The following is a 22,256-nucleotide window of genomic DNA, read 5'->3' as shown; positions in this document are numbered from 1 at the left end:
AGTAAGGCCATTCCTGTAATTCGTAATGTAAGAGATTTATTGAGAGCTAGTTCGAGAACGACGCTAGAATTGACTACACACGGGTTTGCATTCCATCTCCTATTTAGTCTATACTAAGCCTTTGACAGCGCCTCACCAGACGTCGCGCTAGAATTGACAACACACGGTTTTGCAGTCCATCTCCCTATTTAGTCTATACTAAGCCTTTACAAGCGCCTCACTACGCGTTGCTTTACGAGAATCTATGACCTCAGTAACCAGTGACAAACTTATGGAACATATCGTATGAACTTATGATTAAATAACTGGGTATAATTTAGGTTTTGTACTCACCAGGGCAATCTTTATCCTGTATTAATGAAAGATTACAAGCCTTCAAAACCACAACAGTCAAGCGACCAGCTGATGGTAGATAACTTAATGATAGCAATATTTCCGGTTGATCCATGGACCTCTAGATGAATAGTTAAAAGAAATATTAAACATAAATATAGTATACATTAATTTTTCTTGCTAACAATTTATGTGCGACACATTATTTATATTAAGAAATAAATCGACTTCCACTGAATTCTGTGAAAAAGAAAACCAATATATTTTTCCTACCTTATCTAATTTCGTTATCTCGCTCCATATTTCCAAATCACTTGAGACGTCAATTTCGGAAAGGTTTACTTTAACTTCTCCTATAACGTCGTTCCTGGAATATCTATCGTAGTCGTATATTTGAAGCAAAAGAGCACGGTCGACGAGCTCCTCGAAGCAAATGGGAAACTTGAAGATTTCGTCGTAAAGAGGGTTGATGGAATTTCGTCGAATCTCGGTTTGCCTCTGCTTGGCATCTACCTCGGGAAGAAGCGTCACTTTGATATAAGGATCACTGAAGGAATTTCCAGATTCGCAAGACCGATCCAGGTCAACGGCTTCAAATCAAAAAGAGACGTTTTTATTACAGTTCCTGCAGCTCAAAAACGTTGCGTACGATTCTCACCTTCAATTACGTGAACAACAAGGTCAGACCTATTAAAATCGTATTTCAAACGGAAATGTAATCGACCCCCTTTTGAAGTATGACCCGAGCTGTTTGTTGACTGTAAATATAGCATGTCCTGTTTCTTATACAAATCCGGTTGAAGCGCACCTAGTACGAAAATTATACCAATGCATTACGTATTAGCAAGAAGGGATATCTAGTTTACTAAGGAGAAAGAATAAGATGCCATAGTCCCAGTCCCCTTACAAAATACAAGGGGGACGTAAAAGGAGGCCGAGGTATTTCGCCTTTCCTCTGTCGGGAGTTTTCAAGAACCAATGAGATGCTGGTTGTAATTTAGAGGCGGGGATTTACTCCGGATCTACGTTTGGACTAGAGATAAAGCTAGAAATGTGGCGAATTTTCACCTTTTACCCTAGTAAACTATATATAACTTCTTGGTATTAGCAAGAGAAAATACGAGAGTATAATAGTTGGATCAAAATTAAAATTTTAGCCCTGCTTTCTACCGTGTTTGAGGGTGGTCCTGTTTTCTACCTGTCCCCTATAAAACGTCAGTAGCCAATCAGGATGCTAGACGTTAGATATTATGTTTTTGGAGATCAGTGCTGCTCAAGGGATTCTGGGATAGGGAGCCGCACTTAGTCCGCCGCCTCTAGGCCCGTAGTCTGTTTTGTGGGCACTATTTTTCTCTCTCTAAAAGCTGTGAGTAGGCTATCCTTGGAGGGGGGGTGGCAACGCCAGATCGGTAGAAATCTAACCCCTCAAACGAGGTGCAGCATTTGGAGGCTGAAGTAGTATTCTCTCTTCTATTATTTCTTGGTGTTAGTGGCTCAAACCAAAAACAAATCAAACTTACCGAATGGACTCAAAGATCCACCATAGTTCGAAACGGGTGGTCCAGTAGACTCTGTTGAAGACTGATTCGAATAAGCAGGTGATAATAGTGGTGATAGAGACTTTGGTCTTCCTGTTCCTGGAGAAGATGGTCTACCACACGAGCCGTTAGAATCGTGGAAAAAAGGCGACAGCACTTCCGGAGAAGGTGTTCTAAATTTTCAAACAGTTTCCATTTTAAATGAACTTGGATAACTCTCAAATAAATTATAGGTATCGTATCAAACCTTGGTGTGTAGCACGATACATTCCCGTATTGTTCCGATGCAGCGTTACTTTCGGATCGATCTGATATGGACAACCTTGGTACCGGTTGGGGCATGGCTCTAGCATCTACAGACCTGATTTATGTATAACAAATGTTTAAAATCGGTATCTACTATTTACCTATTAAGGTTGGTAAGGATTACCTGGCTCTACATACGGTTGGTGATCTTCGCCTGACGCCGGGTAAGGAATAGCTGGACTGTGAGGGAGAAACTTTCTCTTCCGTGATATGTACATCGGGTAGCGAGAGTCTTACGTGAAGGTGATCCATTCCAGCAACAGTAACGTTGCTTTGCAACGGGTTGTTGTTGTAGGGTGTAGCACCAGTGGATAAGACATTGGTAAGAGCGGAATGCTTCGGTGGTGAGCTGTTTTGCGTAGGAAGCGAACTCGTTCGATGTGGTTGCTCACGGAAAATACTGAAATTCTGCGAATACGAAATTAAATTTGTTGATTATGTATCTATTTTATTAAAATTCCAGGTTAGCAAACATGATAAGAACAGGGATAGATGTACTTTTATAAGCAGGAAGGGAGAACAGAGTAATCTGGGCTCGCGTCAAAGTCCCGGACCCCCTTCCCCGGGACCAAGGGGTATAAAGAAGAGGCGGGTGATAGAGACAGTGGTAAAGAGGAATTACGTATTTTTCGCCATCCCCGTCAGCAACGTCGTCAAAACATAGTTCAAGTGAGCCAATAAGATCATTTAAAATTTTCAATACGTGTTGAAGGGAGGGGCTCTATACTGGGCTATGAGTCGGACTGAAGTAAATGCTAACCCTTCTCCATTCCTGCTTCTAAAATTACATGGATCCCTGATAAGAGTAAATTAAGAGACTATACCCTGGAAATAGTAATGCATACGCTAAAATTGCACTTACGAATTGACAAGTGAAAATTTCTAGATCAATTTAGTAGCACTTTATAGTATACATTAATTGCACCATAAATATTGATGACGTTAATGTCAGTCATATTTAGAAAGCCATTCTGAAAATGTCCCATGAAAATGAAGTCTGTTCATTCCCTAGCAATTTTTCGAAACATAAAAAATGCAATGATCCTAGACATTTCTACAAAATTTATAAAAGTATAATGTAATTATTTTCGGATGTTCGGATGACTTGATAACATTTGCTTAATAAACTTTCGAAGTGGCGTGTGTCTACTAAAGAAAAGATTTATATTTAATTTCACTGTACTAGTAATGAGTTCCGGATTTTGGATGATAAAAATCAATAAGAAACTGTTGAGCGTCTAAGTTTGCATAGCAAATTTTTATTCATGGGTGCACACCCTTCTCTATCTGAAGCCATCTCTAAAATCGATCAAAGATTAGGTTACTATGACTACGACGACATGGGTGTTCTAGGAGACACTATTAATAGAGGCTCATCAGGAAGGTTGCTTCATTTGTGTAAACATTTTCAAAAGCTGCAAGCTTGTAACTACAAAAGAAGTTTCAAGTATACATAAAGTATTCGAGGTTGTTCCTTGCAAGGTATAGATTGGAGTTCTATTTTAAGAACATGGATCTATATAATTAAATCCTGTAGTCCTTATAACTAAATAACTTTACGTAGATTTGTTCTCTGCCATTCTTACGTATGCAATATTTTAAGGATATTCTTAATTAAGTTTTTAAAATTAATTTAGGTATAACATTTGCAATAAATGTGTAATTGTAATAAAATTTTACAATAAATGTGTAATTGTAATAAAATTTTACAATAAATGTGTAATTGTAATAAAATTTTACAATAAATGTGTAATTGTAATAAAATTTTACAATAAATGTGTAATTGTAATAAAATTTTACAATAAATGTGTAATTGTAATAAAATTTTACAATAAATGTGTAATTGTAATAAAATTTTACAATAAATGTGTAATTGTAATAAAATTTTACAATAAATGTGTAATTGTAATAAAATTTTACAATAAATGTGTAATTGTAATAAAATTTTATAATAAATGTGTAATTGTAATAAAATTTTACAATAAATGTGTAATTGTAATAAAATTTTACAATAAATGTGTAATTGTAATAAAATTTTACAATAAATGTGTAATTGTAATAAAATTTTAAAACAAATGTGTAATTGTAATAAAATTTTAAAACAAATGTGCAATTGTAATAAAATTTTAAAACAAATGTGTAATTGTAATAAAATTTTAAAAAAAAGGTGTAATTGTAATAAAATTTTAAAACAAATGTGTAATTGTAATAAAATTTTAAAACAAATGTGTAATTGTAATAAAATTTTAAAACAAATGTGTAATTGTAATAAAATTTTAAAACAAATGTGTAATTGTAATAAAATTTTAAAACAAATGTGTAATTGTAATAAAATTTTAAAACAAATGTATAATTGTAATAAAATTTTAAAACAAATGTGTAATTGTAATAAAATTTTAAAACAAATGTGTAATTGTAATAAAATTTTAAAACAAATGTGTAATTGTAATAAAATTTTAAAACAAATGTGTAATTGTAATAAAATTTTAAAACAAATGTGTAATTGTAATAAAATTTTAAAACAAATGTGTAATTGTAATAAAATTTTAAAACAAATGTGTAATTGTAATAAAATTTTAAAACAAATGTGTAATTGTAATAAAATTTTAAAAAAAAGGTGTAATTGTAATAAAATTTTAAAACAAATGTGTAATTGTAATAAAATTTTAAAACAAATGTGTAATTGTAATAAAATTTAAAAACAAATGTGTAATTGTAATAAAATTTTAAAACAAATGTGTAATTGTAATAAAATTTTAAAACAAATGTGTAATTGTAATAAAATTTTAAAACAAATGTGTAATTGTAATAAAATTTTAAAACAAATGTGTAATTGTAATAAAATTTTAAAACAAATGTGTAATTGTAATAAAATTTTAAAACAAATGTGTAATTGTAATAAAATTTTAAAACAAATGTGTAATTGTAATAAAATTTTAAAACAAATGTGTAATTGTAATAAAATTTTAAAACAAATGTGTAATTGTAATAAAATTTTAAAACAAATGTGTAATTGTAATAAAATTTTAAAACAAATGTGTAATTGTAAAAAAATTTTAAAGTAAATAAATAATTGTAATAAAATTTAAAAATAAATAGAAAATTGTAGTTAAATTTAAAAATTAATAATTGTAATAAAATTTATAAACTAATAGTTGTGAAAAAATTTAAATAAATAATTGTAATAAAATTTAAATAAATAATTGTAATAAAATTTAAATAAATAATTGTAATAAAATTTAAATAAATAATTGTAATAAAATTTAAATAAATAATTGTAATAAAATTTAAAAATGAATAAATATAATAAATTTTAGAAATGAATAATTGTAATAAAATTTAAATAAATATTGAAATATAATTTAAGTTAATAATTGTTATAAAATTAAAGTTAATAATTGAAATAAAATTTAAATAAATAAAAATTATAGAATGGTTAAACATTATATGGACGTTCTTAATTTAAAGGAAGTCGGTATGAATAATATGCCTCATTGGACGCACGTCACAGTCCATGAACCCCTTCCACGGGAGGAGGGTTTGAAAAGATGTGTCCTTAATTTAGAATAAGCCCAAGGTTAACAGAATGCATATATTTATTGCTGTCCCCATCAGCAACTAACGTCATCCAAACTCAAATTTAAGAGACACAGTAAGACATTTAATAAAACTTTCTTTACGAGTTGAGGATTAGTGCTCTTCAATGACTAGTAAATTGTTAATACCTTCCTGCACTTTTGAAAAAAAAATAAATTCCATATATAATATTCCGAATCTCAAGAACTATTTATTAGCATGCATAGAGGTCGTTATTTTTCAACTACCATCAACGCAAAGTAAATAATTCAAATTTATTTGAAAAGGTAGAATGATTAAAAATACTATAAATCTTTTTTGTCAAGGCCCTGTCTTTCTAGGATAAAAACAAATGCAATTAATCTTAATATTTATTCATATCTCTTATGGCATTTAAATGGAATAGAAAATGAAGTGTTTTCCACCAGGCGAATGATATTTAATTATACTTCCGCACACCCATTCTAAATAAATAACAAAGGTTAAATGAATTACCAGCCCTATGATTAATGATTGAATATTTTTACATAAGGAGTCTATTTTAGAACAGGGACGAGCCTACTAAATAGACAGACTGATATGGTTACCCCACTCTAATATTAGTGATGAAATGATTATTGAAAGTTGTTTAATTTTAAAATCCTTTTTAATATTGCTGCTTCATTGAAATTGAGTTGTTTAAATTGGCTAAATTTTCATAATTTCATAACAATTTTTAACTTGTCTTCTGAGACTATGAATAACTAATGATGAAGATTATTAAAAATTAAAATTTATTTAATATTTGATTAATAATGCTTTTTCTTTTAAATTTAATTGGTATTTCATTAAAATTCGTCTTTTAAATTGATATTCAAATTTTAAATAAAATATACATGTTTAAAACTAGTAATTTAATTTAATTGAAATTTTTAGGTAATTATAGGAATTATGGTAACTAGTTTTATTTTAAAATGTACATCGTGTCGATTCACAGGGGAAAGCTACATTTAGGGGATTAGAGACTAATGTATTTCCTACAAGCGCCTGTAGAAATGTTTTTCCCTCTGTGCACTAGTGCTCAAGAAAAGGCCAACTTCCAGGTGCATTGTTACCAAGTTTTATGTTTTAATTTTATTTTAAATAGAGATTCATGTTGAAAGCCTTATTTTATAATATATTAGCTAAGGCTACCCATCGTAACCCAGGTGTTTTAGGTGTCTTGAAACCTGAAAGCGTTTCCAGTCTATTTAGACGCTAAACAATAAAATGGTGCCCTTACTATGTAATATCTTCATGATGTTTCTTTTTTTTTTTTGAGACAAATGTTTTAATTAAATTCTAATTGAATAGGGGTTTGACAGTGCATTGAGTTCAAAGCCTTAGGAACTCACAATTCAGCTTCGACAGTACTTGAGTTCAAGGCATATTGTACACCTGAGTTCTCAAGTGTCTACCCCCTCGGTATTTTCATAAAGCTAATATGTTACGGGTCTAGAATAGGACATCTTTTGCAGTTCTAATGAGTAGAGGTTTGTAATTCCAACCTTTAGGAATTAAACCAAACAATTTTTTAAAACCTTGCCCATGTGTTACTGATATCAACGATACGGTTTGGTCAAATTTAACATGAATTGTGACTGGGCATAAAGAACAAACATATAAAACAAATAGAAACTAATTTAAAATAACAATAATTCACTTATTTAATTTTAAGCTTTATTGAATTTCAATTTTAATTATATATGTTGAAGCTCGTGGAGAATAGAGATTGTACATTAATTTAAAATTATTAATTGAGTCATTAATCATAAAATTATAACAGTTAAACCAATGAACATTTAGTAAACGACTGAGCGGAAACTGCGTTTCTTGATCTTCTTCCAAAAATTGCTGATTAATCAGTTAACCCTTTTCTTTAACGAAATTAATTTATTCATTATACAGTATAAAATTAAATTATCAGTATAAAAGTGCAAGGAAAATTTACTAGCAATTTATACTAAAGCTTCCTGTGAATTCAATCGAGGAAAACCCTTCTTTATTGTAATTTTCTGATCCGCTAAAATTCAATTCAAGGATACTATTTAGCATATCAAAGGATTCGACGGCTTAACCTTAAATATAACGGATTGTAAATCCAATGAAAATGAAATCGGGGTTGCTACTGAAAATTTCAAATTGTACTTCTCTTAAATGCTGTTATTTCATAAAGAGAAGACCTAGTATATATAAGTTGTTCACCACAAGAAGAGCAACAGTGGAAAAAATTCTGTACCTTTAACTAACTTAAATATCACAGTTAAAAATTGACATTGAAATCTAGGTTAGTTTGTCTATACAGAGTGTTTATGATAAGTCTGCCATAAATTAAAGGGTGTGTTCTTTGGATCAAGTTGAGTAGAAAGTGTCAATGAACGTATAGGGTCTGTAACATTTAGTCCCCCCCCCCATTTTACATGTCGTTGAGATTACACAAACCAAGAAAAATTTATCAGAAATAGCAGGGATTGATATAATTTTAGAAGTAGGAATGGAGAACAGAGTAATCTGGGCGCGCGTCAAAGCCCCGGGGGTATGAAAGAAGAGGCGTGCCATAGCAACAGAGGTAAAAAGGAATTACGCATTTAGCTTTTCTTTACGTGTTGGAGGGAGGGGCTCTATACTGAGCTATAAAGGCTCGTTCACATTACCCAACTTTAGTCAGCTGACAAATCATAGACTTGTCAGGCCGACTTGTCACCCAATTTAGTCTAGTCAGGTCACTCGTTCACACCACCCAACCAGTCGGGCCGACTACCTTTGAAACACAAGAGGGTGTAGAAAGCGGTACATAATAATAGGAGTGATTTGTTTTGGATTATAAATGTTCAAACTCATATTCTCGAAAAAAAATTCGACTACTTTACGAGCATCAAAAGCTATTCCCACAAAATTTCTGCAGTTCAGAACATAATAAAGGTCAATAATATCAGAAGTAATATAGAAAACTTCCCTACTGTATTACTTCTGATAATATTCAATGAGGAACAACCATCAAAACTTAATAATTAACCCATGTTAAAAAATGGCCAAGGCCCGAAATCATTTCAATTATAAAATTAAATGGCCGATACTCTCGGATCTCTCTCTCTAGCTGAAAGAAAAACATCACGTGTCCCATGACGTAATAGCCAAGGCTTATTGTGATTGGTTTGCTCCCTCTCTGACTTTAGTCGGCCCGACTCCAATCGCCTACCTACCCGATTAAAATCCGAGCTTGAACCTGACAATAGTACGGTTGGGTGAAACGTTCATATTGCCTGACAATCTGGCCTGACTGGTCAGATCGGGTTTGTCAGCTGACTAAAGTTGGCTAATGTGAACGAGCCTTTAGTCGGACTGAAGTAAATATTAAACTTTCTCCATTCCTACTTCTAAAATTAAATCTACCCCTGACATCAGCTCTAGATAATTTAAGTAATCGCCTCACTAGTTACAGATATAGAAAAGTGGTTCATATTTTCATCATGATCATGTATATTCTTGAAAATTATAAACAACTCTGAGAACGAAAATAAAACTAGTTCATAATCCATGAATCTTTCTTCAAAAACCATTAAACCACCTGGTATTTTTCTAACCCGCACGTCTCATTGCGTATATCAAACCAACATGCTCAATTTAATCTTAGAAATCCTTCTCAGTCAAAACTGTCTATTTCAAAAACCACAGAAGCGTTTATTAAAAAAATCGAGAAAGTTTGGAAAACTCGAATCTCGAGTTTCCTTACCTCTTCCCTCTTAAGGGAAGAAGATACGGTACTTGAAAATGGTATAAGAAAAATCGTTTCTCCGTTTATCGAGCTCCTTTTATATCTATTTAAGGACGAGTATAGATGGCAGCTACCACAGTAAAATAAATCGAGTAGGAAAGGACCTAGGAAAGAGATAAAGCGACGTTGTATAGTCCCAAGTGGCACATAAACGCGGGGCCGCGGATTTATTTGACGAATATTACGTGTCATTTCGGGGGAAAGATGCGCGTTTAACCGTCATAAGTTTGAAACAAATGTTCCATAAGTTTGTCACTGGTTACTGAGACCTTCTCATAGTGAAACGTCATATTCTCGCAAAGCGACCAAGGATGATGAAAGGAGGATACGAAATCTGAGAGAAATAGGCGCGCTAACTGTGGAACGGCTCAGGTTGGGTGGGTTACCAAAAATGGGAAAGGAATAGTCGGACTCAATTGTAATTGGTTCGTCTGTAGCCATTTTTAACCAATTACCAATGCGTCCGACTATTTCTCCCCCATTTTTGGCGTCCCACCCAACCTGAGACGTTCCACAGTTAGCGCGCCTATAGGGAGCTTTCAGATGGGATAACAGTACGTCACACCCTCCCGCTGTTATGGTAGCCATATTGGGTGGTCTCAGCTTCATTCCTGCCTTAAAACCACCAATATGGTAGCGTAAATTATGTCACGAGACTCAGCTCCTCCTCCAACTGAAAGCTCTCTATTTCTCATAGGTTTCGTATCCTCTCCTCAACATCCTTGAAGCGACGCCAGGTGAGGTGCTGTCCAAGGCTTAGTACAGTTGGACTGCAAAACCGAGTGTAGTCAATTCTCTTTTGGCGTTCTCGAACTAGCTTAAAGTAAGTTTCTTGCATTATAGGAAGTGTCATACTTATGGAACATATATAATAAACTTATGGTTTAAACGTTTACGCGATGAGCGCTTCGCAGTCCGCATTTCCCTAAATGGTAATTGTACGCTGTCCCTCAAGACGAATCATTAGATATTTTGGTTGGGTTTTAATGGGACTTTGACTAGTAATAATGCAAGGATTGGGGTAAGCTGCATACTCAATCTAGGGTCGTGCACGGTGAAATCTTTACATGACTGACTAATAATCAAAAGGGCTTTACCCAAGCTGAAACTAAATTTGCTTTGGTGTTAATCTTAATTAGAAGTTTTTACTATAAAGAGATTTCAAATGTAATCAAACGTCGGTATAATCAAAAGCATAACGGGTGTTTCTGACATAAATTAAGGGGTGTGTTCTTTGAGATATTTTGAGTCGAAAATGTTCTGTGACATTTTGCCGCACGGGTCACTGTTTTCGAGTTATGATTTGAGTGTTTTAAGGATGATCCCTTAATTAAATTAGAAATCATTGTCTTTCGGTTTCTTAATTAAATTTAAGGGGTCATTCGTAAAATACTCCAATATTAACTTGAAAACCGTGGCCTGTACGACAAAATGATGGAGATAGAAGTTACATTTTCGACTCAAAATCACCCAAAGAAAATTCCCTTAATTTATGGTGGAATTATCAGAAACACCCTGTATATTATTGCAAAAGTCTCGGTTTCCCACCATAGTTGGGCACTTTATTAATATACCAGATGATGCAAGTTGAGCTCTCACCCAATGACAGTCAGTTTTAACTACGTCATTTTGAGAATCTAGATTTTTGCTCTTGGTTGACATATGCTAGCCGTACAGTTCTTGATTTGAATAAGTCTTTTAAAATGGTTCGCGACTCTAATACTAAGGAAACGCAACGTAACTTAAATTAAATTTAATTAAATTAAATTAAAAAACCCACCATATTAAAACTCGTGATTATTAGATAAAAAAACGTATTATTTATTATTAGACAAATAATTTTCGCTCAGTCTTTTACCACAATTCCGAGGTTAAGGGTATTAAACTGTCAGAGAAAATTACAAGAGATCGTCTGGAAAAACATGGATATGTCAGGGAATTTGAATCTAAGAATTTTGTGACAACCATTTGTAACGTAACAAGTGGATTTATACTCCACTTCCTTAAAAAAACTTCCATTTACACGAGGTTTTTGTGTTGCTGGCTTTTATAATATAAACTAAAAATCGGCAACTATTTGCAAAAATTTAATGGGTTACTTAAGAGCATAAGAATTAAAAAAGTATAATGCTTTTTCTATGGGAAGCTAAGCCTAAAAAGTGTGATTTTTTATTGGTATTATAATTAGGCACCAAGAATTATCTACAAGTGTCTACCGGCCCTTTAGAATATAAAAAGCTCTCTAAGCTAAATTTTACTTTTGAATAGTAAGCAATAATTATGAAAATTTAAGCTTTTAACTTGATATTTCAAAATATTTCTACTAAAATTAAACGCCAGATAAAATCAAGTCCATATGAAATGATAACTACTTGTTGGTGAACACAGAGACATTTAAATCCCTATTACGAATTTAAATAATAATGAGTCTTTAAATGGTGTCGTGAAACGAATGTACATTTAAAGAACAGGAGCAATTTTCTGTTCACGTTAAGTTCATAATAGAAGCTACTTATTATACACGGAAAAAAATGCACGTATAAACTCATGACCGCAAGTTTACTTTGAACTGAGCTTCATCTTTTTACTACAACAAACGCAAAAAAAAAAGAATACACAAAACAAAGGCTTACCCTTAACACCACCTCCTTCCATTTTCCCAACGCCGGGTGATCTGGGAACGACATTCACGTATACAACCCACACAAATTTAAAAAAATAACCCTATATAAAATCCAAAGCTTCAACCTTCAAGGCTTATAAAAACTTAGACAAGGACGGGCTGATGAAATTTTAGCAGTCAATGTCCAGCTGAGTCTCAGGGCCCTATAGAAGAAATTTTGGGCACGTTTATTTCGCCGAAGCATCGAACGATGGGGCAGTCGCCGCCATCTCACAGTAGAGGTGGAAACACAACTAATATAGAGCGAAGTCTGGAAGGGAATAGCCCAAAAGTTAAAAGGTTCCGAGATAAAATGGTTCGTCAGTTTTTTTCAATGAAAAACCGAGATGCTTTGCCATGAAAAATCGTGACACTTTCTTGTGAAAGCCGTGATGAGTTGGCATAAAAAACAGTGATGTTTTGATATGATAAAACCGTGATGCTTTGCTATGAAAAAACCGTGATGCTTTGCCTATGAAAAAACCGTGATGCTTTGCTATGAAAAAAAGTGATGCTTTGTTATGAAAAAAAAGTGATGCTTTGCTATGAAAAAACCGTGATTCTTTCATATGAAAAAAACCGTGACGCTTTCATATGAAAAAAAAACCGTGATGCTTTGCCATGAAAAATCGTGACACTTTCTTGTGAAAGCCGTGATGAGTTGGCATAAAAAACAGTGATGTTTTGATATGATAAAACCGTGATGCTTTGCTATGAAAAAACCGTGATGCTTTGCTATGAAAAAACCGTGATGCTTTGCTATGAAAAAAACCGTGATGCTTTGATATGAAAAAACCGTGATGCTTTGATATGAAAAACCGTCATGCTTTGCTATGAAAAAACCGTGATGCTGTGCTATGAAAAAACCGTGATGCTTTGATATAAAAAAACCGTGATGCTTTGCCATGAAAAAACCGTGATGCTTTGCCATGAAAAAACCGTGATGCTTTGCCATGAAAAAACCGTGATGCTTTGATATGAAAAAAACCGTGATGCTTTGATATGAAAAAAACCGTGATGCTTTGATATGAAAAAAACCTGACGCTTTGCCATGAAAACAGTGATGCTTTGATATGAAAAAACCTGACGCTTTGCCATGAAAATAGTGACGCTTTACCATAAAAAACGTGACACTTTGCTCTAGAAAAACCGTTACTTTTTGCCATGAAGAACCGTTACGATTTGTTGGTAAGGAGGTATAAGCCATGTGACGTTCAATTTCGAAAATACAGTGATTTTGGTTATTGAACCATGTGAATAATCAATCGGCAGTTGTCCATCTATTTGTTATACAACTAACATTTGATTAGCGTGACATTTAGTGCATCTGATCAAATAATGTTTATGTGTCGCAATTGTTTTTACCATGGCATTTTTGAGAAAACATATCAGTTCAAATGCAATGCACTTGGCAAATTCAGATATTCCTTCTTAATCAATGAATAATTGTCAGTAAAATAACAGTAATGCTTGCAAGGCTATGCACTCCAATCAGTCGCATGCTTGCAATTTCATTTAACATCAGTTAAACGACGTGGATATAGTGTACATTTGTTTTTATCAATCGCTTAACACCCCTCTCAATTAATTTTATTAAAATGAAACTCGATTATATTTTACTTTTAAAAATTCAGATTTGTAAAATTTTACTGACGAACCATATTGTCCAAGAACAATTCTGTCAGCAAGAAGTGGGGGAGTAAAGATACAACCTGTGGCAGCGGCTAGCTTGGCTAACTCCGAAAGCTAAAAAAAGGGGGTAATTGTCCGTGTAACGGACAGCGGAAACCGAGGGTGCGATATTAAAAGTCAGACAATCCTGTTGATGCGCTCAGTTCAAATCAAAATTGGTTTTATGTTTTAGTATAAAAAAGTACGGGTTTTTTTAGCGAGAAACAGAACCGAACCGATCGTATTTATCGATTTTATGAAACGTGTGCAATCGATATATCCGGGCATTCTTTAAAGAAAGCCAATGTGTTTTATTGTACGCTATATTTAATAATAACGAAAGAAGGGATCGATACACTACACGATTTTATTTATTTTTTATTTTTTTATGAAATTGTTTTAATTGAAAATTATTATCTCTCACGTAACATGTGATTTGTAACGTATGTAACCAAAAAGCATTGCTGAATATTTTGAAAATATTTGCCTGGTGCAAAATTAATTTACCGGTCCCCGCACAGTGACGCGAGCAGATTTTCCGAGAATTACAAGGCATAATAGATATTGAACGACTTGTGGAACCATTAAAGTTCGTTCGCAACTTTCGATTAATGTTGTAACCGAAAACAATGGTTTTATCTTTAACGAACAATGTAAAATTTGCTCAATAATTTATGAAAAAAAACGTGGGGCTCGTTGTTTAACTTACAAAATGTAAAACAAAGTTATCCAGACTAACTAACATTTGTGAAAGTTCAAATATAATGCCATAATATTTTTTAGGAAATGGAACATCATTAAATATTGGACAATATAAACGGAACATATATATATATTGAGAGCGTTTTCTATTGCTCAAAATGTTATTCAAATAATTAAACAATATTTCGCATTCGAATAACATTAAAGTATATTTGAACAATACAATTGTACCCGGTCTATTGATTCAACATCAACTTTTTTATTATGACAAAAAATATTCAATATAAATGAATAAATCATGTGGAATTTAATTACTCTATTTGCCCTATAAATTTTAAGGGTTTTTTCTTCAAAATATTGGGCAATCAACATCATGTTGTATTTTGATTTGCACAATTAGTGAAAAGTCTTGGCAAATGTCAGGGTTGGCAAAAATTGAGTTTTTTTAAAAAAAAACAAAAGTTGTGTTTTTTATTGTTTAAAACAAGATTTGTTGTTTTAAACTGTTTTTTAAACAAGTAGAAAAAAACAGTAAAAAACACAAAAAAACCTAGTTTTAAACATGTTTAAAATCACTCTTGCAGATCTAATAGTCTATATATTATACATCGCGGCTCTCCATTTAAGCCACTACTCCCGCTAGCGCAAGGCGCTTATTTTCACAGCCTGCTTGATTAAACAAAATGGTCTTGGTTTGGACCAAGACAGAAAAAACAAACGATGAGAGTGACGTTTGTCAATTGACTGAAGATCCGACATCGCGATTTTTCTTTATTTATATTAATTTATTCCTTAATCACAATTTAATTCAATCAACTTATTTAATTGTTAATCGATTTATTCCCCCCAAATTAAATGAAAAATAACATATTTGAGCTTTTTCAAGAACAAATTAGATTTTCCGAAATTTTTTTATGATATTAATTATTTTGAAGGGAGTGCGTGTTAAGCGACCAATACAGAATATGTGAAATATTCTACTGACTGTTTAAAAAGAGCAAGAGCTCCTTAAATTTAGAATTTCAAGGTGTAAGAAATTGTCCGTGTGGAATTAGAACCAGGGACCACATAAACCCAAAGCGAGTATCATACAGCTTGACCAACAGACCACGAACACGCATTGAGAAGAAAAACACGAAAAGACGAAATCAAGAGCTCCTAAAATTTAGAATTTGAAGGTGTAAGAAAGGGTCCTTGCCAGGGTTGGCAAAAATGTGGTAAAAAAAGTTGTGTTTTTATTGTTTAAAACACGATTTAAAGTTAGATTTTCCGAAAACATTTTATCATGAAATTAATTCTTTAAAAGGGAGTACGTGTTGAGGGATCTATTTTGAATATTTGAAATGTTCTACTGACTGTTTAAAAAGAGCAAGAGATCTTTTCAAAACAAAAATGTAATTTTTTAATAGCGCATACAAAATGAGGGTGATGGGTAAAATTGTTCATTTAACCCCAAATGTTCATATGCTTGATTTCTTTTGTGGCCACTATTAAGGAATTTTCGCTTCATTACTGCAGAGTTTCTTGGTCAGAACTCATACAATTGAAACTTCACCACCCCTTTCTACTTTGTAGGCGCTTCATGTTTTCCGTTTACGGATTAAGCGTATTAATTTTAGAACTGTCAAGGGCCTGGCTTTAAATATTACGCGTACTCACTTTAGAACAGTAAAATGTACCAACAGTGTAGAAAAACGTTGTTCCTTTACCTTAGGTATACGACAAAATAAGTTATTCCAAATCAAATTATTGAATATCAGTGTTCAATACAGATTGGTAACGGATAAATCAACTGGAAGGGTTTCCAAACAATTAAACACTCACATGAAACAGTCAAATTATTGCAAGGTTTTGACTGAAGCTTATTATTTCTATTATTTAATATTTTCGCTCATTTTCAATTAAAACGAGTTAAAAATATTCAAAATTCCTCTCCATAAAAAACATGTTTTAAACTGTTTGTTTAAAACGTTTTAAACAAATTAATGTTTTTTTTTCATGGCTGTTTAAAACAAGTTTTAAACTAAAGTTTAAAACAATTTGTTTAAAACTTGCCAACCCTGGCAAATGTGGATGACAGGGAAAGTATGACAATGGCCATAGAGCCTGTGTTAAAAAACGCGGACATCAAAGTTTCGCCAATAACTATTTTGTTTACTAGTGACTGATGGACTTGCAAACTCGCGACTGAAAGTAGTTCAGACCTTTATGCTCCTTGGTTTAACCATAACCCACTCGATCACGCGAATCACGATGCAAGCTGCTCGCGTTATAGCTAAATTACCGAGATTTATTTTAAACGTATCTAGTTTTATGTGCTCTTCTATTGCTTCGATAACCTTACTTAAATCAGGAATACATAGATTTACTACTTGGAATCTTTAAGAGGCCATAGACCCCACACAAATATCTGATTGACTGTGAGGGGAAGCGCCAAAAACTTTTAAACCGCCTGCTCCTCCTTCCTCGCGAATGTGTGGGACAGGTCGAGATCATGACCTTTTAAGCTGTCGTCTGCATCAGTTTCGGCTCGGAAATGGTCGGGAAGTGCGAGAACTTGAAACAGTTTGACGTTAACGACGTTTTTGAAGCGAAAATTTCTCTAACTGTAACTAAAGTCGACGATTTAGAAGTTAGTGTAGCTCGAAATTCAGTATTGAAAACGAATGCTATAACAATTTCGAGAAAAGATGATGTTTACCTCCCCTTAAACCCTAAGCCTTTGCATAGGGATACTGATGTTTTGTTTCTGTATAACTTTGGTGCAGAGTAGAAGGAATTAAATTGTTTCTCCACCCTGTGAGAATAGTAATATCGAGTTCTTAACTGAAAGCTAGTGTCCAAGTATTTTCGCGTTTTTTACTCGTGCGGGAGAGAATCCCCCCCTCGCACGAGGTATTGGTCCCGGTTTTTCAAGGTCTCTCTAGCATAGCTTTGGCAATGCATGGCGACAGGAAAACCGTGTGTTTGGGGCTTTTCATCCCTATCATTCCGATTTCGAGTTTTTTAAGTAAACACTTATTTGGTGACTCAACCAGAACGAACTCTAGTTTAAGAGACAAAAAGGATAAATAGACTCCGCTTCCTCCCAAGGCAGCGATGGTGAAAGAGGATAAAGACTCCTGCTCCGAGGCGCGCGCGGTTGTTTGGGGCTTTGGGCATGGTGCTAGTAGTTAGAGAATAACTTTCCTTCTAAAGAGTTACGCTGTCTGCTGCGAGTTCTACTGTTAAGATAATATTTATTTCGATCAGAACTGAAGGTATGGCGTCTAGTAAAGAAATTGTCACCTCATGCTCGCTTTTATAGCCCCTATTTTTTCACTTTTTAATTATCTATCATATCCCGCACGAGTGTCCTTTCTGCTGGGGCAGCTTGTTTTGGAACGCAATCCTAGGTCTACTCGTTCAGACGACGTATCATGTTTACATTCGGGTTCACCGCGCATAGGTCGCGGCAGTCCGGCGCAGGTCGCAAAATACGTCAATGTGACGTGGTTTTTAAGATCAAATAAATTATGCATGACGTCAACGGTGACGGTTTCTACACCTCCCCTTTCAGTCAAGCACCCAGGCCCTTAAAATGGTCTCTTAAAGATTCCTAGTACTAAATCTATGTATTCCTGCTTAAATCCATATTGTACCTTCAAATACCTTTTAAAACATTACCAGCTACTCTGTCCTGACTACAAACACAAATCGAGGAAGTTCTAGCATACACAATAGCAGACGACGGTAACCGCGTAACCGCGAATTAACACAAGACCTATTTTAAGGGAGTGAACAGGCCCAGTATAGCTACGCCAATAAAACGGTCAACTACGGCGAAACTCTGATGACTCGCCACTTTTGGCCATTTTCACACTTTTCCTCTCCACTTTTGGTCTTGGCGATAATCTATAATTAAGATGATGAATTTCATAGTATTTCATATAATTTGTGCTAATTGTATCTTCCTTATAATAATTGTATCTCTAGCTTCCTCTTATCAAAGTACTTGAAATACTTTCTTAAGTAGTAACCTGATTCCTTCAATTTATGGTATATACTGTACTGCACCGAAAATAAAATAATCCTGTTTCTTCTATTACCAACCTTTCTTTTCTTTACTTTGATAGATAGCTTCTCTAATAAGGACACAAAAAGTCATCCAATTGAAAACTTCTAAAGCTACCACAATTCTACAGCAAGTAGGACCAGAAGTGAGATGAGACTAGAAGTGAAGGGCTCTAGCATTGGTAAAAGATCCTGGCATTAGTGAACAAATTTCAGGATTTTACGCCGCTTCAATCGCGCCTACGCTACAGAGAAAAAAATTGGTCGAGTTCCTAAAACATTTCTTACCCCCTTCCCCTCAACCTAAAGCGGCGAAACACGGACGCGGGTGCTTGAATCTAGTTCGGCCGTCTAGCACCGCGAGCGTCTCACGTTTTGGAGTGGAAATTCTGAAACCGCCACTAGAGGGCCAACCGTTGGTGTGTTATCAAGAATATTCACTTTCGCCGAGTGAAGAATTTGGTTAGCTCAGTACTTCTAGTCTCATCTCACTTCTGGTAGGACTATATGTCATGGCACGCCAATTGAACTACCTAAACCTAATCCCTTTCAATATGTCAATCAGCTAGACCTTGTTAAGCTGCCAGATCCGACAAAGCATACGGTTAATAGGATCTTCTCTTTCAGTTCTTACAAAACCACACATCACCCGAACAATATATCTATATATATACTAAGAAAGTATAGTTTTATCTATTCGAGTAAAACGTACGGGGCTCTTTATAGAGACAATGCGTCCGTTATCGCCCAAAAGCCCATTCGCTAGTGAATATACCTAGCTTCCATAGGATACATTACAATCAATTGACAGGCACGGATATAATACGACTTCTGTTGTAGGTCCTTAAGTTGTAGAGAATGGTGGGACGGTAGATGTCTCTACACTTTAAGAGCCAACAGTTGGGATTGGAGTTCTTCAGCTACTACCAGATGTATGTAGGACTGTTCACGAGCTCGAGCCAGCTCGGGCTCGTGACGAGCGAGCCGAGTTCGAGCCGAGCCGAGCCGCCACTTTTGCGGCTCGATTAATTAACGAGCGAGCTTTTTTATGGTCGAGCCGAGCCGAGCCGACTCGCGAGCCGGCTCGCGAGCTTAATCACTGATATAGTGCTTTCCTTTTAGTCTTTATTCTCTCCACCAATAGCGTTCCGTTGTATTTTTACATGAAATAAAGCGTCGGAAAAATCTCTCGTCTCTAACCTTGAGCATATTTTAAAGAGCGGGTTTTACTGAACCACTACATTCCTAAACATGGGATGGCATTTATAGTCATTCTCAAATTTGACGTTGGTAGTAGCAATTTTTTTTAAACATGTATATGTTAATCGAGCCAGCTCGGCTCGAGTCGAGCCGAGCCGCCGTTTTTTTGACTCGAGCCGAGCCGAGCTTTAAAAAAGCTCGCTCAGCTCGGCTCGTAAACAGTCCTAGATGTATGTAATACTACTCTTCGAGAGAAGTGTACCACAAAGTAGGGTAATTGTAACATGATTCTTCCCAACATTCCTTAACATTTATTATAGCAAGGTTACTAAACCGAATCACATACGCGATAAATTGTTCCCTCATCATTACTCTATTAACGATTAACTATTTGCCAAGGCGCATGCGCTTATGGATTTTTGTCCAACGTCAAGGCGTGGTTTGTGGATGGATTGCTGAGGATTTAGTAGCAAACAGTTATAGAATTCACCCCACGATGCGATGCCCATCTGAAGTTTGATAAGCATGCAGAGAGCAAACAAAAATGGTCAGCCTGGGAAGAATCATGTTACATTACTAAAGTATTAAGAGGATACTGCGTGTCATCCTTCTTCTATTAACCCCTTCTGCTAATACCGAGAGTGAACGAAAGGTGCGGTAAAGAAAATCCAAGCAATAAAATGAAGCTCATTTAAAATGTATGTTTTACAAAAATCAAACATAAGCCTCTTATCGTTAAACCAGCCAGCCTTTCGATTCTTAATGACCATAGGTCTATTATGTAAGGTTTCCATAAGTGAGATTAGATCATTAAAATGATGCACAATCTAGGTTTCCAATTCTGGCTTTCTTTTGATTAAAATTTGGCGGCACTGCATGTTAGAACACGAAAACATACACGTGACACATTTTGAGTTTTAATGATATCACACCCCTTTATTATCGTCGTCTCTGCCCAAGCCCGAACACTTCTGAGAGCATCACACCCAGAAGACTTTGCGAGATACATTCCCTGTGTCGGTTCTATTAGTTTCCTGATGCGAATTAAGATCAGTGATTTATTCTGTACATAGAATACTTTAGCTCTTTAATAATTGGCTTATGAAACTGAATATCATAAGGCAGTTCTACTGTACAGATTTCTCCGCAAGCATACAGTACTTAGCTGAAAGCAAATTGACTTCCCGTCTCTGTATATTCTAGAGAATGACATTTGCCCTCTAGCCCCGGAAATGGAAGGCTAAGCCATTTTTGGATCGTTTTAATGAAGTTGGCATTTCAGGGATAAATCCTAGTTATCTAATTATAAGTTCTCGAAATCCCGCGGTTCTCGACAGACATTAGTTGGGGTCAGACTTTGGCTTAATCTTTCCGGCATCCCTTCGTACGTTACTTCAATTCGGTTATTTCGACTTTGCTGCTTAGCTATATATAGGCTTAGCAACGAAAGTACGAAGCCATATGGTGAGCGAGAGCGCGGCTTATTCTCTTTCAGTAGATCGATCTTGGATTGCGTTACTATGACTACCGATTTCTGCGAGAATTTCTATTATGGGGTGCAAAAGGTAAGGCCGCTCTAGCGCACTTTGGTAAGGGCCGCTGCCGCTATAGGCTAGACTCAGCTTACCTGGTATTTACAGCTCATAGTCCAAGGTAAACTACGGGTAAGCTCTAAGGCGAAATGGGATGCCAACGGAATAGGTTTACTTAGACGTTTATTACAGTATTTCAAGTATAGGCCTATTGGTGAGAGGTTTTCGGTCCTCGTGATTGGTGAATGAAAGATTAAGGGAAAACTGTTATTAATGCTGAGATTACCTATGCCATAAAGATGACTGACTATGCATGATATGTGAAGAATTATCATGTAACCAAGAGTAAATTACGCCTAAAACAATACAACTTCAATATTGAATACAGTATCGTAAATGTGATAAATTTTTTCCATGGTTAAATATTTAATCAGGGATAGATTTAATTTTAGAAGTAGGAATGGAGAATAGAGTAATCTGGGCTCGTGTCAAAGTCCCTGACCCCCTTCCACGGGATGGGGAGTATGAAAGAAGAGGCGGGTCGTAGCGACAGAGGTGAAAAGGAACTACGTATTTTTCGCCGTCCCGTCAGCAACGTCATCAAAACGTAGTTTAAGTAAGCCAATAAGATAATTTGAACTTTTCGTTACGTGTTGGAGGGAGGGGCTCTATACTGGGCTATGAGTCGGACTGAAGTAAATACTAACCGTTCTCCGTTCCTACTTCCAAAATTAAATCTATCCCTGATTTAATTAAAACTCTTTCTGCTACTTAATAATAAAGTAAAATATGAAATCCATGAAGTAGCAGTTCTTTTATAAACAAGGTTTTAATTGAATATAGTATCCGCACCATTCGCGGCAATTAATTTGGCGAGTTGGACCAGAAGG

At 34.8% G+C, this 22,256-nt stretch overlaps 1 protein-coding gene across 2 annotated transcripts in view; it reads right to left on the bottom strand.

Moving 5' to 3' along the window:
* Positions 1 to 22,256, bottom strand: part of LOC149616221 (synaptotagmin-5-like) — a 44,425-nt gene that overhangs the window by 3,462 nt on the left and 18,707 nt on the right. Inside the window, exons 1-7 of one of the 2 annotated variants that reach the window (XM_089856395.1) lie at positions 12,180 to 12,313; positions 2,302 to 2,585; positions 2,119 to 2,232; positions 1,854 to 2,044; positions 992 to 1,141; positions 607 to 923; positions 334 to 454 (exon numbers count right to left, since the gene is read on the bottom strand). In XM_089856395.1, coding sequence (XP_089712521.1) covers positions 334 to 454; positions 607 to 923; positions 992 to 1,141; positions 1,854 to 2,044; positions 2,119 to 2,232; positions 2,302 to 2,585; positions 12,180 to 12,233 — 1,231 coding nt within the window. In that variant the 5' untranslated portion in view covers positions 12,234 to 12,313. Of the gene's footprint in view, positions 1 to 333; positions 455 to 606; positions 924 to 991; positions 1,142 to 1,853; positions 2,045 to 2,118; positions 2,233 to 2,301; positions 2,586 to 12,179; positions 12,314 to 22,256 lie in introns of those variants that run through there. The other variant, XM_089856394.1, reaches the window with a different exon arrangement.

The sequence above is a fragment of the Phalangium opilio genome, unplaced genomic scaffold (assembly GCF_054372755.1).
Source record: "Phalangium opilio isolate 3A_F unplaced genomic scaffold, DU_Popi_V2 ptg000217l_1, whole genome shotgun sequence".
In the NCBI taxonomy this organism is placed as follows: Eukaryota; Metazoa; Arthropoda; class Arachnida; order Opiliones; family Phalangiidae; genus Phalangium; species Phalangium opilio.
The sequence above is the reverse complement of the archived record's forward strand: the minus strand, read 5'-3'. Positions and strand labels throughout refer to the sequence as shown.